The sequence below is a fragment of the Odocoileus virginianus genome, chromosome 10 (genome assembly GCF_023699985.2).
Source record: "Odocoileus virginianus isolate 20LAN1187 ecotype Illinois chromosome 10, Ovbor_1.2, whole genome shotgun sequence".
Taxonomy (NCBI): Eukaryota; Metazoa; Chordata; class Mammalia; order Artiodactyla; family Cervidae; genus Odocoileus; species Odocoileus virginianus.
This window is the reverse complement of record NC_069683.1, coordinates 4060586-4079689: the sequence shown is the minus strand read 5'-3', so window position 1 is coordinate 4079689 and position 19104 is coordinate 4060586. Positions and strand designations below refer to the sequence as shown.

At 37.1% G+C, this 19104-nt stretch overlaps 2 protein-coding genes and 1 pseudogene across 2 annotated transcripts; 2 read left to right on the top strand and 1 right to left on the bottom strand.

Moving 5' to 3' along the window:
- Positions 1–2986: 2986 nt before the first annotated feature.
- On the top strand, positions 2987–9210 carry LOC139037226 (olfactory receptor 5M3-like; annotated as a pseudogene).
- Positions 9211–9216: 6 nt separating this feature from the next.
- On the top strand, positions 9217–10145 carry LOC110121752 (olfactory receptor 5M9). Its single transcript, XM_020869008.2, is given in 4 exon segments — positions 9217–9364; positions 9367–9765; positions 9768–9871; positions 9873–10145. Coding segments are annotated over 4 exon segments (921 nt in total). The 5' UTR covers positions 9217–9219.
- Positions 10146–14725: 4580 nt separating this feature from the next.
- Positions 14726–15745, bottom strand: LOC110149730 (olfactory receptor 8U3-like). Its single transcript, XM_020912310.2, has one exon. It carries the CDS (start codon positions 15743–15745, stop codon positions 14726–14728), a length of 1020 nt encoding a protein of 339 aa, XP_020767969.2.
- Between the last annotated feature and the right edge of the window lie 3359 nt (positions 15746–19104).

Sequence of the window (19104 nt, the reverse complement as noted above, 5' to 3'; positions counted from 1 at the left end):
AGTTGTCTTACTTTTATTCTCTGCATTTCATCCATATTTGTTTGTCAAAAGATTATTGCTTAGTACACAGCTTTAGAGAATTCGCAAAAAGTAAGAATTTTACCCCTTACGAAAAGCAAGAAAAAATTAAAATTCAGAGGGAAAAAGTGAATTTTCTCTCTTATTGATACAAGTAGTCAAGCTTAGCTAAAATTAATAGAGATTAATTTTTACATTAATTATCTACATTAATTAGAGAAGATTATTTCAGCCCAGTTTCACAGGTATATGTGTTGACATTGTTTATATCCTTTGTTAGAATAAAAAGATTTTGTTTTTCTTATTAAAAAATGTAGTGATGAATTTAGAAAATACTTATCTATTTATTTATTTAGATTATAATCTGAGGTAGAAGAAATAACAACATATTCCATTCAGTTCTCTAATGTAAGTTCATAAAGATGGTGGTCTTGCTAATGGTTTTTATTTTCCTGAGGGGAAAGGAGAAGCACATATGAATTCATTTCTGCTCACTCGCACGTGCATTATGGGCAACATTTCAAAGCTCTTTGCACATAAACAAACTGGGAATTTTGTTCAAATTATAATAACATCACTGGGTAGTCAAGAAACTTAAGCCTGATATTTAATGCCTTTTTCAATGTGAAAGGTGGATCTGTTCAGAGACCTTTGTTTTGAAAATAAAAAGACTGATATATAATTCTTTTCCAGTATTTTTGTATTTAAGAGACACAACAGTGTGTCTCTCTTCTACTGATTCTAATAGCTGCTATGCTTCAACTCCAAGGTCAACAGGATCCAGACTGTGCACATGTCATGTACCCCTGCGAAAGTTCCGTCATTCTAACTGAGAAGTAGGTAGAATTAGTGAATGTATCATTTTGCAAGTACAAAGCTACAGATTTCTCCTCACAAATTAAATTAATATTCATGTAGATTATTGTGCACATTTTTGACCTAAGTATGATATTAAATATTAATTTCTTTTTACTTGAAAGAAGGAGTATTTGGGTGGTCTATTTTTTGTTAGCAATGACACATCCTGACTTAATAGTGTAAACATAGTTTGGCTTCTCTCTTATAGCTCATTTCATCTAGTACAATGATGAGGCAACAGGTTTACAACTTGGACATCTGTAATGTTTCTATGTCTTCTGATATAAGCAAACAAATAAACAAGCAAATAATCTGATATCTTGACACAGAAACATATAGCCACTGAAATGTCACTCACACATTTAAATCGTCACAAAATGCATAATTTATTTATATAGATTTAGATATAAAATGAGAATGATGTATAGAGAACAAATATTTCTCTTTTTCCAGTATTATTTTTATTATATTTATATATTTATTGTTGAATGTGCTGGATCTTCACTGCTGTGAGGCTTTGCTGTAGCTGTGGACAGTGGAGGGAATTTCTATTTGCGAAGGGTGATCTCTAGTTGCGGTTCATGGGCTTTTCATTGTGGTGGCTTCTCTTATAGACTAGCACAGATTCTAGGGTGTGTGGACCTCCGTAGTTTCAGCACATGGGCTCAATAGTTGTAGCATTTGGGCTTAACTGCTCCGTGGCTGTTGGGATGCCATAAAAGCTTTAAAATTACATTTAAAAATTGATTAGTAATCAGCAACTAATTTGGAATACCAAGAGTTTTCCAGTAAATGGTGAAATGGTCTTAGAGACAAAAGAAATTACTTTTAGCTCACCCAAATAGAAACATTAAGTAAGAGCTTAAATTCTTTAGGGAGGTTAAGTTTTGCATTACAGACACCATGATATTATTATAATTTAATCAAAATCCCCAATTTGTTTACATGCAAATAGCTTTGAAATGTTGCGCATGATGTATGTGTGAATGAATGGAAACGAGTTTACATGTGCTTCTGCTTTCCCCTGAGGAAAATAAAGACTCACGTTGGACAAAGAGGACTTCCTGGTGGCTCATTGTGAAGAATGCCAGTGCAGGAAACATGGGTTGATCCCTGATCCAGGAAGATCCCAACATCCACAGAGTAGTTAAGCCCAAATGCTACGGGATCAACCCATATTAGTGCATCTTTACTGGGAATACTTCATTCTGAGGATGGTATACAAATCCATCTATCTGGAAATGGAAGATAGAGGTTGCATCTTAGATTTTATTTTCTTTTATTCTTTATTAATTAATATTAACTCCATATATGTTACCCATGTATAGGTATGTATGAGCAGAAGTAACAGAGAGAGAGAGAGATAGAGAAAGAGAATGAGATTTTCTTTAGAGATTTGATTATTGCAAACTATTAATGGAAGCAAAACTTTCTGGGAATGTATTTAATAATAATTCTGCTTAGTATATTTGTTATGTAATAATGTGTAATATCTATTTTCATACAAATATACCATGAATTTAATGCTGTAACTATTGCAATATCATATTAAGATAAATAAATGAAAAGCAAAAGAAAATAATAATAAAATTTGTCCAAGTTCACAAAATAAGTCATGAAGCCAGAATTCAATAGTCTGACAATAAAACCAGAATTCTATAACTGCAATACTTAGGATTTTCTCTTTCCTGATTTTGAGGGAAAAAGAATGTAGCTATTGGTAACTGAATTTAAAATGCATAGGGATACAATATGGGAAGTACGTGTATATATTTTGGCCTGGAAATGGTGAGGAAAGTCCTACAAGTGCTTCTAATATCCCCAAACCGTTCAGTTTTTTGAGACATCATAGCCTGTATGATCGTACCTGACCACTTCATCTCTCCTGTAAGTTCCTAATTGCTACCTATTTTCTGGCTAAGCACCACTCAGGTTTTCATATATTTAGCTTTTGCAAATACTTACCTGCCTCCTGACCAACCTGTATGCAGGATAAGAAGCAACATTTAGAAATGGACATGGAACAATGGACTTGTTCAAAATTGGGAAAGGATTAGGTCAAGGCTGTATATTGTCACTCTGCTTATTAAACTTATATGCAGAGTACATCATGAAAAATGCCAAGCTGGATGAATCACAAGCTGGGATCAAGGTTGTGAGGAGAAATATGAACAACCTCAGATATGCAGAAGAAGCTATTATGATGGCAGAAGGTGAAGAGGAAATAAAGAGCTTTTTAATGAGGGTGAAAAAGGAGAGTGAAAAAGCTGGTTTAAAATTCAACATTCAAAATACATCCAGGCCCATCACTTCATGGCAAGTAGATGGGGAAAGAGTGGAAGAAGTGACAGATTTCATTTTCTTGGGCTCCAGAATCACTGTGGATGGTGACTGCAGCCACACAATTAAAAGATGCATGCTCCTTGGAAGAAAATCTCTGACAAACATAACAGCATATTAAAAAGCAGAGACATCACTTGGTCAGAAAAGGTCCATATAGTCAAAGCTATATTTTTTCCAGTAGTCATGTATGGACAGTCAAACCATAAAGAAGGTTGAGGGTCGAAGAATTGATGCTTTTGAACTGTGGTGCTGGAGAAGACTCTTGAGAGTCCCTCGGACTGCAAGGAGATCCAACCAGCCAATCCTAAAAGAGATCAGTCCTAACTGTTCACTGGAAGGACTAATGCTGAAGCTGAAACTCCAATACTTAGTCCACCTGATCCAAAGCACCAACTCATTTGAAAAGACCCCAGTAGTGGAAAAGATTGAGGGTAAGAGGACAAGGGGTGGTTGGATGGCATCACTGGCTCAATGGACATGAGTTTGAACAAGCTCCAGGAAATGGTGAAAGACAGTGAAGCTCAGCGTGCTGCACTTTGTGGAGTCTCAAAGAGTCAGACATGACTTAGCGACTCAACAACAACAAGCTTTTGCAAAGTATTAACACTACCATTTTTTCATAACTTTTTTTTCCCCCCTGGGTTAATCTTGGTCCCATGGAATTAGATACATCTTTTCAAATAAAAATTCCTCTACCATTAATCTTGAAAAGTGTGGAAGGGTGAAAATCACAAGCAGTCAGAGGCGCCTTCTGTTGAATCAACGTCAGCATGCTCTGCTGAGATGTTTGTAATGTTTCTCAGGAATCTCATCTTCTTTGTATTTCCTCTATCATTTATGATGGTATCTAAAACTTTTTTTTTTCAATAATTTCTCTTTGAATACTAAGCTGGCAAACTTTAAAAATACACTTTTTTTTCTCGTTATGGAATCATCTTTTTCAAAACTTAACATGTTACAGGGAAGAAAAAAATCTGACTACCTGTTGGATTTGTTTATTTTACCTTAACCTTTGCTACCTATGGCTTTTGTTCACTAAAAAGACACTGTCTATACATAATGGGCTTCCTTGGTGGCTCAGACTGTAAAGAAGCCACCTGCAAACGCAGGACATGCAGGAGACCCAAGTTCAATCCCTGAGTTGGGAAGAGCCCCTGGGAAAGGGAATGGCAACCCACTCCAGTATCCGTGCCTGGAGAATGCCTTAGACAGGGGAGCCTGGTGGCCTTCAGTCCATGGGATTTCGAAGACTTGGACATGCCTGAGAAACCAGCCAGCACAAATAACACATAATGGGCTGCCTCGGGGAAACCTGCTCCCCCTGCCTGAGTGTTAAATCAAAGTGCCTTTGTGCAGGGAAGCATTCTGACCCTGTCCCCCTGAGCCAAAAATAAGAAATTAATGTATGCCCTCCCTGAGGCTGGCTATTCCAGGAGATATTTGGAAGATTAATCTTTTTACTTTACTTCCTTACCTCCTCCCCGTTTGTTACTGTGGTTCATCACTAATTCATGTCCAATTCTCTGCCACCCCATGGACGGCAACACGCCAGGCTTCCCTGTCCTTCACTATCTCCCTGACTTTGCGCAAACTACTCTTCAGAAGTAACTGGCATCCAGACCCTGATAATATGGTTACTTTTGGTTATTAGTCTGCCATCTTCTTGCTCTGCCAGTTGTCCAAATAAAGCCCTTATTCCTTGCTTTAGCACCTGGTCTCTGTCCAATTTATTGCCTGTCGTGTGGCAAGCAGGGCTTCCCGTATGGCACTTGTGCTAAGGAACCTGCCTGCCAATGCAGGAGACATAAGAAACCCAGCTTCAGTCTTTGGGTTAGAAAGATCCCCTGGAGGAGGGCATGGCCACTCTCCCTAAATTCACAAACATTTAGACACTACTGAAGTGACTTAGTGCAAAGGCAGGTGGTGAGTAGGGCAAGTTTGGACTGTGCAACATACTCTTTTTTGTTGTTGTTTGTTTTGTTTTAATAAAATAGCATTGTTTGGGCAATTTACAGTTAGATCTGTAAACTACTTTTCTTGATGCTGTTTCCATGGACTGAAGATGTCCACAGGCAGTTCAAAATGATCCCACAACGTATTTGGGACAAATATAATCATCCCTAAGTATCTCAAGGGAGATTGGTTCCAGGATGGCCCTTCCCACCACTCCCCAGGACACTGAAATCCACATGCTCAAGTCACCCCTACAAAATGGTATCATGTATTATTATACAGACCCCACGGACTGCAGCCTGTTAGGCCTCTCTGTCCATGGAATTCTTTAAGCAAGAATATTGTAATGGGTAGCCATTCCCTTCTCCAGGGGATCTTCCCAACCCAGGGATGGAACCCTGATCTCCTACATTGCAGGCAGATTCTTCACTGCATGAGCCTCCAGGGAAGCCCATTATTATAATCTATGCACATCCCAATATATATCTTGTCATCTCTAGGTTACATATATACTTACAATATTTAGCTACGTCATTACCACTGTAAACAGTGACATTAATCTCCTTGTTTATATTGCTATTCTTGTTCACTCTGCAGAATATAACAGTGAAAGACATGTAGTAGGTTTAAATTGCTTGTTAGGTATGGAAAAGAGTCTTTATCCAGGAAATATATATAATATATGAAGGTGTTTGGGTGGCTTACCACTTTATTTTGAAGTCTACTATGATCAGGTTGTCTCTCTTTAAATGAGTACAAGTATGAGATTAGATTAAAAATAATTTTTGATTCAACATTTAGGGATGATAGATTATTTGATTAAATGGTTTCCATCTCTAACCATGGAGAATATGATTATAATAAAAAGAGATAATATGATATTTTGAGTTATATTAAAAAGATATTAACTTTCCATAAATATCTTAAAAATAGGTGACTACAAAATATACCAGTATTGGAAAAAAGGGATATTAAAAAGTATTTTTGGACTTCCCTGGTGGCTCAGATGATAAAGAATTTGCCTGAAATGCAGAAGACCCAGGTTTGAATCTGGATTGGGAAGATCCTTGGGAGAAGGGAAGGGCTACCCACTCCAGTATTCTTTCCTGGAGAATCCCATGGACAGAGGAGCCTATGGGCTACAGTCCATGGGGTCACAGAGAGTGGCACAAAACTGAGAGACTGACATTTTCACTATTTTCTCTTTCAGTCTTAGATAAATGGCCATTTATCCAATTTATCCATTTAAAATTTAAACAATTTTTAGTATAAGCTTTGTTCAATCACTTTTTGTAAAAACCATGACAATGGCAACTGGGTCTGTGTATTTTTCCATTTAGGTAACCTTCAGAGAGTTTGTTAAATAGCAAATTCTCAGAAATGATTTTCTGAAAGGAGTGTCAAAGTACAGCCATAGATCAGTTCGGTTCAGTCGCTCAGTCATGGCTGAATATCGATACCATAGACTATAGCATGCTAGGCTTACTGTTTTAGCAACAACTCCTGGAGCTTGCTCAGACTGAAGTCCATCAAGTCAGTGATGCCATCCAACCATCTCATCTGCTGTCATCCCCTTCTCCTCCTGCCTTCAATCTTTACCAGCATCAGGGTCTTTTCCAATGAGTCAGTTCTTCACATCAGATGGCCAAAATATTGGAGTTTCAGCTTCAGAATCAGTCTTTGCAATGGATATTCAGGACTGATCTCCTTTAGGATGGACTGGTTGGATCTCCTTGAAGTCCAAGAGATTCTCAAGAGTCTTCTCCAACACCACAGTTCAAAAGCATCATTTCTCTTCACTCAGCTTTCTTTATGGTCCAACTCTCACATCCATACATGACTACTGGAAAAACCATAGCTTTGACAAGACATACCTTTGTTGGAAAACTAATATCTGCTTTTTAATATGCTGTCTAGGTTGGTCATAACTTTTCTTTCAAGGAATACTCATAATTATTAGTAATCAAAATAAAGTGTCCATAAATAAAAAGTATAAATTAATAAACAATCAATACTTGAATTTAAAATTTGTTTCCTTTTTATTATTCCAGAAGTTTGTATCTAATATTGACCAAGAACAGAGAAAATGCTCAGTTTCATGAATGTGACAGTTTATTCTTTTGGCACTAAGCAGTCATCAAGAATGGCAAGTTCTCCTCATCATTTTCCTGCTGGTCTACATGATCACCATGTGGGTAGTATCGGCATGATCCTGCTAATTAAGGTTGGTCCCCAACTCTGCAGCCCCATGTACTTTTTTCTGAGTCATTTGTTTTTTGTTGATATGTGGTTTTCTTCCAGTGTCACCCCTAAGATGCTGGAAAACCTGTTATCTGAGACAAATACAATTTCCTATGCTGATTGTTTGGTACAGTGTTTCCTCTCCATTGCTCTTGTCCATGTAGAAAATTTTATTCTTGCTGTGATGGCCTTTGACAGATATATATAGTCACTGGGAAACCTTTGCTCCATGGAAGCAAAATGTCAAGGATTATCTGTATCTGACAGATTACTTTCCCTTATGTATATGGTTTTCTGACTAGTCTGGTAGCAAAATTATGGACCTATGTACTTCTGTGGGAAGATTGAGATCAACCACTTCTACTGTGCAGACCCACCCCTCATCAAAAAGGCCTGTGCTGGAACCTTTGTGTTATATATATATATGTATATAACCTTTGTTATATACAATAGTTTGAATATAAAATGATTATTTGTGCCTACATTAGTCTCACCTATTCTCTGGCTATAGTAATCATATCTTATCCATTCATCCTCACTGCCATTCTACAGATACATTTGGCAGAAGGGAAGCACAAGGTCCATCTAGTCAAGGCTATGGTTTTTCCAATAGCCATGTATGGATGTGAGAGTTGGACCATAAAGAAAGCTGAGCGCCAAAGAATTGATGCTTTTGAACTGTGGTGTTGGAGATGACTCTTGAGAATCCCTTGGACTGCAAGGAGATGCAAACAGTCCATCCTAAAGGAGATAAGTCCTGGGTGTTCATTGGAAGAACTGATGCTGAAGCTGAAGCTCCAATATTTTGGCCACCTGATGCAAAGAACTAACTCATTGGAAAAGACACTGATGCTGGGAAATATTGAGAGCAGGAGGAGAAGGGGATGATAGAGGACGAGATGGTTGGATGGCATCACCAACTCGGTGGACAAGAGTTTGGGTGGACTCCAGGAGCTGGTGATGGACAAGGATGGCTGGAGTGCTGCAGTTCATGGGGTCGCAAAGAGTCAGACATGACTGAGCAACTGAACTGAACTGACTGAAATGGAGTGAATGAAAAACACACAAATGAGATAATTTAGGAAATGGTGTGAGACAAAAATGGAGCATGCTGATAAACACAGAAATAAGAAGAGGCAGGATGCACATAGAATGGTCCAAGATCTCTTTGAGGATATGACTTTTCAGTTATGGGCAAGTAGCCAGCTATGTAAAATATTGAGGAAAAAGTGTATAAACTCTGTGATTATATCATGGCTCCTTCCAACTAGTAGCAACTAACAATTTGGAAGTTGATTAATCACTGTGGACTATTTTCCTGCCCCTGAAATTATTCATATGGGAATTAAATACACCATAGAGAAAATGATTTGGGCACATAACATAGGCAGTGATATTTCAGTTCTGGTCTGGGTTCACCTGTACCCTATATTTTCATGATCATAGATCATCATTCTCTGATGACTCTTAGTCTAGCCTTACTTTTATTAGAACTCTATGAGATTAACATCACTGTAATAATTTAGCAAAAATAATTGTCTAATACTAGTAGTATATGAATGTAATTGTCTGTTTTAGAGTTAAGAAACTAATAAATATTACAATAATTACCTATAAGGCCTATTAAAGGAAATACATGTGATTATATAGTCTTACTTTAGACTTTGTGAAAAGTCTACATTGATTTTTATATTATTTGAACTAGAATACTGATAAAGATGACTCAAAATTTTCAAGAATAAAATAAATCCATTCATTTCTTTTAATTTTTCCATAGGCAATGCAGACTGGGTCTAAGTGAAGGCAATGCCAAATTTCAGAGATGTGACAGAATTTATTCTTCTGGGGTTGACCAGTCATCAGGAGTTTCGAGTTCTCTTTTTTGTGGTGTTTCTAGCAGTTTACATGATCACTCTGATAGGGAACATTGCTATGATTATTTTGATCAGCATCAGCCCCAGCTTCAGAGCCCCATGTCCTTTTTCTTGAGTCATTTGTCTTTTGTGGATGTGTGGTTCTCTTCCAAAGTCACTCCGAAGATGCGGGAAAACTTACTATCAGAGACAAAAACCACTTCCTATGTGGGGTGTCTGGTGCAGTGTTACTTCTTCAGAGCCCTTGTCCACGTGGGAGTATATATCTTGGTTGTGATGGCCTTTGATTGCTACATGGCCATCTGCAACCCTCTGCTTTACGGCAGTAGAATGTCCAGGACCGTCTGTGCTCGTCTCATCTCTGTGCCATACATCTATGGATTCTCTGTCAGCCTAATCTGCACACTGTGGACATATGGCCTGTACTTCTGTGGAAACTTCGAAATCAACCACTTCTATTGTGCTGACCCTCCTCTTATCCCTGTGGAGGGGTCCACATTAAAGAATACACCATAATTGTTATTGCTGGGATTAATTTCACATATTCCCTCTCCGTGGTTCTCATTTCCTATACCCTCATCGCAGGCGGCCGTGCTGCGCATGCGCTCTGCAGATGGCAGGAGGAAGGCATTCTCCACGTGTGGGTCCCACCTGATGGCTGTCACCATGTTTTACGGGACTCTCATCTTCATCTATCTCAGGAGGCCTGCTGAAGAGTCTGTGGAGCAGGGGAAGATGGTGGCTGTGTTTTACACCACAGTGATTCCCATGCTGAATCCCATGATCTACAGTTTGAGGAACAAAGATGTGAAAGAGGCAGTCAACAAAGCAATCGTCAAGGCAAACTTGAGGCAGTGAACCTGCAGGACATAATTCCGTGTATGCCACTTCCTGTTATAAATGTCCAGGCATATAAATTCCCCGGTTAAAACAGACTGTGTATAAGCAACACTTAAATATGCTAAGAGGTCCAGTCTAACATAGCGATGGTTTACTCCATGAATGGACTCTCAGGACTAAGCCTCCTTTATCTACAAATGCAAGCATACTGACATACTAATGCTGACCTATTACTGTTAGTCACAGTATATGCAAAATTGTGCTAAGTGTAGTCATCAGATAACTGATAAATACTTGTAGATAAGCACATGTTAATTTCGAGGTATCTTTGTAATAGTTGAATATGATTTCTTAGGATATTTTCTATATATAATTGCTTTTCACTTGTTTTATAAGTAATATATAATTTCATGAGAAAAAATTAAGACTTCATCACTTTTCCATGAATATAAAAGTTGGTGGATCCTCATTTACCAAACAAGCTTTCAGTAACATTCATACATGCAAGGACTTTAGAAAACAAAAATATATTCAGAATCTTCAACTAGTGTCATGAATCAATCAGAAGGTTAATTTTCAGTATGTGTTGCTCTATAATTAACACTATTTGTGTTTCAAACAATCTGTTGACTCATCGTAATTCTACTCTTTGGTTTGGATTTTGGCTAGTTGTTTTTCTCTTCATTAATTTAAACAGGTGAAATATTTATGACTAAAGCCTATCCTGTCCTTCTCATAGTTTAAAAAGATGAAGCAATATGGATTTTTGTCATTTAAAATCTAACTTTTGATCAGAAGAATGTCCTGTTTAACATTTGATTGTTATGGTGAAGCTATTGTTTGATTCTAAATTCTTTTAACTAACATTACATTCTTATGTCTGTGTCTAGCTGCTTAAGTCAAGCTTTTAATAACTAGAGTGGATCAACCAGATAAGAATCTCTGTAAAACCAAATGCCATTGCACTAGACATGTGTAAAAATGTGATCAGCACAGTTCAAACTGGTATCCATTGGGATCTGATTACAAGTTTACTATTCAGTTTATGTTGATTGGTGTCCACTTAATCTACCTTCGTTCTTAATATAAGTAGAATACATTTTTTTGTCCTTGTTGACTCTTACTAATAATACCAGCATAAAAGCAAATCAGAAGAAGAAGTAATTTCTCATGAATGAGTTTATTCTTGTTTAAGGGCTAATCCAATTAAAAGGGATGCACAATTGAACATGTGTAGAAAGACTCTGAGAAGTAACATTTACTTGTGGTAAAATCACTGGAAAGATGGATTCATTTAAGCACAGAAAGTATTGTTACTCAGGCTAATTTACTAATTGCCCACAAGCCACATTCCCTCAGATTGGTTCTGAGAAAAGGCAGATGGTGGGAGGAGAGATCTTTTTCACAACTTTAGGTTCTGAGCAGGAAGAAAGAGTACTATTTGATTAGTATTGGAAACTATATTAGCGAAGTTTTTTTGTTTGTTTGTTTTTATTTTTTTATGTTTTCAAATCACCCAAGTTTGCTTCTAACAAGTTGGTGTCAAGTATGAAATGATAGGCTGCTCAAGAAACAATCGTATTGACAGAGATCATTATAACTTGACCTTTTAAGATCACATTTTCTGTGATCCTTATGGCAGACATATTCCTCAGTGTCCACTACTTTCTATTTTATTTTAGAAGTAAAACATTTGCCATCCAGCTGTTAACCACCGTTCCCATTGTCCCTTGTCAGTGAGATACTTAATATTGTCCAGTCTTGGCAGTGAGCCATCAGTAGAATGTGATGCCTAAAACCTAAAGATCATCTTCCTACATTAAAGCCATTAGATATGGACTTTTTTCCTCTTCCTTCCCACTTGAAAGTGTTGCCACTGAAATGATCACTTTTTAGACAAAGATGGAAACCACATATTGAGGGTCTAATTGCCTTTCCCAAACCCCTTAACTCATACTGGTGCCTGAGAAAGGAATAAATTATTAAGTCACTGCATCTTGGGGGTTCACTTTGCTATAGTGCTATACTTGCTCTTATAATACTTCTCCATAAACACATCCTTGGCACTTCACCTCTGCATCTTTCCACTCACTAGGATGATTTTTACCTGAGAATGATCAAGTCTCTTCAGAAACTATTCTGGTATTTAGAGAAGGGCATCTTGTCTTCTATCTTAACCAGAAGGAGAAAAACTCAAACTTCTGATCTATCTCAGATATTAGGTTATATATCCCTTTGTCCTAACTACTTGATGAGTCATTGGGCTTGTTATGACCTTTAAGACTCCAGTTGTCACATTAACTGGTTTTGGATTCTTTTTGACCCATCATCTAGGCCATTTCACTAGCCTTTTTAGGCACTTACAAGTCTCTTTCTTAAGCTTAGGAAATCTCAGCTTTTTTTTTTTTTTTCCTGCACTGTGCTTGCAGGTGTAGATAAGGTGTGTTTTCACCAGACATTTGAGCCAGCACATCTTTAACTGTCCTTACTTATTAGTGGGGTTTCCCCAATGGCTCAGCAGTAAAGAATCATCTGCAAGGCAAGAGTCATGGTTTCAATCCCTGGGGGAATATCCCCTGGAGAAGGAAATGGCAACCCACTCCAGTATTCTGGCCTGGAAAGAATGGACAGAGGAGCCTGGCAGGTTACAGTCCATAGGGTCACACAGAGTCAAACACAACTGAGCATGCGTACACTTACATGCACTTATTATGACTGTAATTGTTCCCCCATAAGATGTGTTAAGTTCCTAACCTCAAGAGTTTGGTTGTAGGGTCATTGGGTTATAGGGTCGTTATTTGGATATAGGGTCATTGAAGATGCAGTTGTTAATATGAATTCGAGAAATGCGAGAATATAAATGTTTGTTGTTCTAAGTCAATGAGTGTGTGGTACTTTGTTAATGCAGATTGATGAATTAGTATATTAATATATTTAATTAATTAACATTGTATATTAATAGTATATATTAATTAATATATATCTGTTAACATATTTGATTAATAATTAATACATTAATATATTTCTTTACTGAATTGTTTCAATGTTAGAACTTTGGTTTTACTTTAGTATTTTTTAGCTTCCCAGGCTATCATCCTTTCTGCTCTGGGAGCTCTTCAAATGTATCTGAACTGTCTTTGGTAAACATGTGGTTTTGCAGCAACCTCCCCTGAATCCAGTGTGCTACCCAGAAGGGGCACCAGATTTCTTTTGAAAGCTTCACTAACCTTTAAACCCTTCTCACACTGCCAATATCGGGTTCAGCCCTTACTCTGCAGTTTGCTATATAAACTCGCTGCTGTGCTTTTAACTATTTAAATTATATTTTGGGAATTATTTAAAAAGTTAGCAATGACAAAGATGTTCTCTTTTCTTGAGTTTTATCTTTGGCCATTGACAGTCATGATTTCCAAGATTGATTTTTCTGCAAATGTGCTCCCTGACTGTGAAAGAAGTTGAATTAAGAACTTGAAAATCAGGATTGTAACTCAATGCTTCTCTTCAGAATTTGTACAATGTACAGCCACTTAGAACACCTTGTTGCTGCTTTAATAATGGCATATATTAGAAGCATATATTAAAATAGAGGCATATTTAAAATAAAGTTTAATATAAATAATTTAACACAGCAATTTTGATGTCTTCACATAAATTTGAAATCTAATTTAACAATGAAATGTGTACTAAGATAATTTGGATAAAATAAGCTAAAATGTTTCTGAATAACTTATACAATCATTTTTTTTTTTTTGCCAGTATTTTCCAAAATAGCAGACTGTTCAGCATATTCAGGAGTGTTTTTGATTTTGCCCTACAAGAATAGCTCACAATATCACCCACATGGTAGACACCAAACATTTGAATCTGAATTTTTTTAAAAAAATACATTCCAGTTGACGATTTAAGAGGGTCTTAGATTGCATCACTTTTCAACCATCCCAACTTAAGACTATATTCTTGACATCTGACAGCAACCACATTTATAACTTGGTTTTAAACTACTGCTTCCTGTCCCCTCAACCCATTGTAATTTCTTCAAATCCCTAAAATATAAAAGGATCTTAAGCTTTGCTGAGGGAATATAGGGTTATGTCTTCATTATTGTTTTGATACAGAAAAAGAGAGTATGACTTTCCAAAAGCTGACCCTGATTCCCAGATCTGCATGGAGAAAAATGATATCTTTTTGAACAACATGAGAACCATGGAATTACAGAGAGTGACCAACAGTGAATCTATTGGAAGTCAGAAGCAGAGAGGAATGACTTTTAGCAGACAGGATACAGTTGAGGAATAGCTATTGCAAGGAATGACGTGGGGATGGACAAAAAATTTACTTTATCACTTCCCTTTTTCTGTCTCCACAATGTATAAAATAGAAACATTTTTTAAAGCAGTGGCTAAATCTTATTATCAGTTAAATAGAAACTCTCCAGGTCAAAACTGTCAAGTGTCACATATGCAAATAGTAGCAATTTGTTCAAAATGTGCATTATAATCTTTTAAACCTTTCATCTTACTTATAAATTACATGAAAAATAGAACACATGTGCAAAGTCATTTTGCTCATATAAAAATGGTGAAAATAAAATTAATCTATCAAAGATAATAAAAACAACATATCTGCATGTGGCATAGTTCTAAGACAGTCAGTGTTACAAGATACATTTTAATGTTTATTAGAGACAGAAAATAATATTTTTCAAAGGCTTTCCTCAAGGCATTTTTTACCTCTTGGTTCCTCAGGCTGTAGATCATGGGATTCAACATAGGAATGACTATTGTGTAGAAGACAGAGGCCATTTTGTCTGTGTCAAGGGAATGGTTTGATTTGGGCTGCAGATACTTGAAGATCAGAGTCCCATAGAATATAGTGACAGCAGTCAGATGAGAACCACAGGATGAGAATGCTTTGCGCCTCCCTTCTGCAGATTGGATTCTCAGGATGGCAGCCACAATGTATAGGTAAGAAATAAGGACGGTGGTCAAAGAGCTGATCATGTTGAACCCAGCAAAGATAAAAATCAAGATCTCTTTGAGGCTGGTGTCTGAGCAGGCAAGGGCCATCAAAGGGACATCATCACAGTAGAAGTGATTAATAACATTGGGGCCACAGTAGATCAATCGAAAAGTAACAGCTGTGTGGAGGAAAGCAACAGAAAAGCTGTATAAGTAAGGGCCTGCTACCAGTTGCATGCGCACCTTTTGGGACATGATCACCATGTAGAGAAGAGGATTGCAGATGGCCACATAGCGGTCATAAGCCATTACGGCAAGAAGGAACATCTCCAAAATCAGGAAGCTCAGGAAAAAGCCTAGCTGTGCCGCACACGCATAGAAAGATATGGACCTGTGCTGGGTCAGGAGGGTCTCCAGGAACTTTGGGGCTATTGACGAGGAGTAACAAAAGTCTACAAAGGCCAGATTACTGAGAAAAAAGTACATGGGTGTGTGAAGGTGAGGATCCAACCGGATTAAGGAAATCATGCCAATGTTTCCCACCAGAGTTAGAGCATATACCACTAAAATGAGAAGAAAGAGAAGGATCTCAATCTCTCTCTGGACTGAAAAACCCAAAAGAATGAATTCCATCACCCTGGTAATATTCTCTTCAATCATTTGTTCTAGTCTCTGAACTGCTGAAAAGAGACAAGTTAAAGACAGAAAAGTTATCAGGAGTAGGGAATTGTCATCAGATCCCAAAACATGTGTGTTTTAACTTGAAGTAGAATAGCAGAACAAATAAATATATCCCATCTCAAAGTCTCCTGTTTGACTATTTATAATTTTCTGAAGCCAAAAATTGAGGTTTAATAAAAATAATGTTTATAAAGATATATAATATTTTAGGTTTAGATTATTTAAGCTATATTTAATAATAGAGAGAATAGAGATATTTTTAAATATCCTGCTCCCATATTTACTTCTCAGTTGAGTAAAACTTTAATATGTAACATTTTATCTGTTTTAATAGACATTTATTTCAACAAATGTACATTATGCTAAATATAATACAAAGCTAAACATGATATTCAATGGATAGAAATATTTCTATTTGTGAATTAGGCAAATTTTGGATTCATATGTAATTTATTCATTTTCAAATGCTACTTTCTAAAAGTGAAAAAACACATTTGTAGTTAGAGTTAGAATACACATATGTTTAAAATAGAGTTCTTTATAATCATTTATTTAATGAACATGAGTTTGAGCAAACTCCAGGGGTTGATGAAGGACAGGGAAGGCTGGCATGCTGCAGTCCATGGGGTCACAAAGAGCCAGACACGACTGAGTGAGTGAACAACAAATAGTTTTACATTAATTGTTATCAACACTTATAATCAGTAATGCTTTCTAAATTATCTGGTAAATTTTTAGTGTAACAATAGCAAACACTCTTACTTTTAAAAGGCAGCCATCTCTTTGACAAGAGAAATAACAATTATATGGAAATGGTACTCCTATCATGATGTTCAACTTGCATAATATGGTTTTTGAGAGTTCTATGCCTCTTTTCACTTCTGAGGCTAAGAAAGATAACTAGCTAATTTCAATTTCAGGAGTAAAGTTTAAAAAAGAAAAGAAAGAAAAAAACCTCACCATATCAAATTAAAATGAAGTGTGTAAATAGAAAGAGTAACCCCTTACTTTTCTCCTAAATATTTTACCCAAAGGGAAGCTTTGCTTTTTGTTGTTGCTGTTTTTTAACAAGTTACTGTCAGTAGTTAGAAAATGTGTCCTTTTAGTTTTTTCTCCTCTTTCTACTGACACAGCTTAATGCAATGACTTGTAACTAATGTGTTTTCAAGAAAAAAGAAAAAAATACACATGCACCTATGTATATACATGTGTGTGTATGTTAAGTCACTTCAGTTGTATCCGACTCTATGTGACACAATGGATTGTAGTCTGCAAGGGTCTGCTGTGGGTTGCTGAATACTTCAAGAATACTTCAGTGGGTTGCTGTGCTCTCCTCCAGGGAATCTTCCCAACCCAGGAATTGAACCTGCATCTCCTTTGGCTTCCGCATTGCAGGCAGATTCTTTACCGCTGAGCCACTGGAGAAGCCCGTATATACATACGTACATCTCCTGCAATGCAGGAGATCCAGGTTTGATTCCTGTGTTGGGAAGATCCCTGGAGAAGGAAATGCCAACCCACTCCAGTATTCTTGCTGGAGAATCCCATGGACAGAGGAGCCTGGCGGGCTAGAGTCCATGGGATTGCAAGAGTCAGACACAATTTAGTGACTAAACTACCACCACATATATATACACATACATATGCGTATATACAAACACACACACACTTACACATAAGCACATACATAAAATGTGACGTGAAAGCTGTTTTCCGCCATCCATTTGTTTTTCTCTTGCTGGAGGCAAAACCCAGCTTCTGAAAGGTGTGTTTCAACTAACTTACCTTCCTAAGCAGACAACTTAACAGAGCTACTGGCACTACAGCTCACCATTCTGGCAAAAGAATGGAAAAAAAAAATGAAATATTGGTCTGAACATCATTTGCCCATTTCCATGATGGTAATATAATAACTCTAGTCTCACTTTGGTTTTCCATGATAAATATTAAATTGGATATTTTAGAGGTAATTAGCAGAAATTTTGATATTGAGTTACTTTTCTTTGAGCATACATTGAAATCAGGCTTATTTTCTTATATTTCTTCTTTGTAATAAAAGGAAAAAATGCAAAACCCACACAGACTTATCAATTCTGAAAAAGGGGAAAAAAAAACACCTCCCTATTTTGTGAATTACTTTCAGTCACAACTGTCTCTTTTTTACATTTTTTTTAAGCCATCAAAAGTTTCTCCTAAGAGAAAGGCAACACTCACACATACAAATGCTCTTCTTCCTTAGGAATTGGCTTCCACAATTTCATCAATAGTGTTTTCTCCTAAAGGAAACCCAAGTCTTGGGCAGAAGTCAAAGAGGATATTTTATTTGGGGTGGGCTAAGAAAGTATTTCATTATTGTGTATACATGTCAGCTTCATCCAGTTGGAGCAGAGTTAGACAGGGTCATCTACTTTCCTTTAAATTGTGAAAAGTGTAGAGACTTGGAAAAGGAGGATTATGAAAATGACTGACAGTGCCTCTTAACCCATCAGGTTGTAGAAGAAATCTTCCCCTGAAAGTTGAAATACCCAGGGTACCTGAATGTGTAAAGCAGGCCTTTATAAAGTACAGTCTCCTTTCCTTGGGGAGTTAATTCCTAATATTCCCCAGAGATGACTGCACCAGTTTCACTGATGCTCCAGGGTTCAACTGTGATTAGAAAACTTCAATTAGAAAAAAAAATTAGCCTATAAAGACAAAGGTAACAATAGGTCTTATTTTAAACTAGAATGATGTCATCATGAAAAGACTAATCCTTGATTCAGTTCAGTTGAGCCACTCAGTCATGTCCAACTCTCTGCAGCCCCACAGACTGCAGCATGCCAGGCTTCCCTGTCCGTCACCAACTCCCAGAGCTTGCTCAAACCCATGTCCATCAAGTCAGTAATGCCATCCAACCATCTGATACTCTGTCAGCCCCTTCTCCTCCTGCCTTCAATTTTTGCGAACCTCAGGGTCTTTTCTAGTGAGTGAGGTCTTCTTAGTATCAGGTGGCCAATGTATTGGCATTTCAGCTTCAACATCAGTCCTTCCAATGAATATTCAGGATTGATTTACTTTAGGATAGACTGGTTGGATCCACTTGCTGTCCAAAGAACTCTCAAGAGTCTTCTCCAACACCACAATTCAAAAGCATCAGTTCTTCAGCACTCAGCTTTCTTTATAGTCCAACTCTCACATCCATACATGACTACTGGACAAACCATAGCCTTGACTAGATGGACCTTTGTTGGCAAAGTAGTGTTCCTGCTTTTTAATAGGCTGTCTAGGTTGATGATAGCTTCTCTTCCAAGGAGCAAGAGCCTTTTAATTTCATGGCTGAAATCACCATCTGCAGTGAT

Coding starts and splice junctions, on each gene's coding strand:
- LOC110149730 (XM_020912310.2), bottom strand. CDS start 15,745: ATGATTGAAGAGAATATTACCAGGGTGATGGAATTCATTCTTTTGGGT.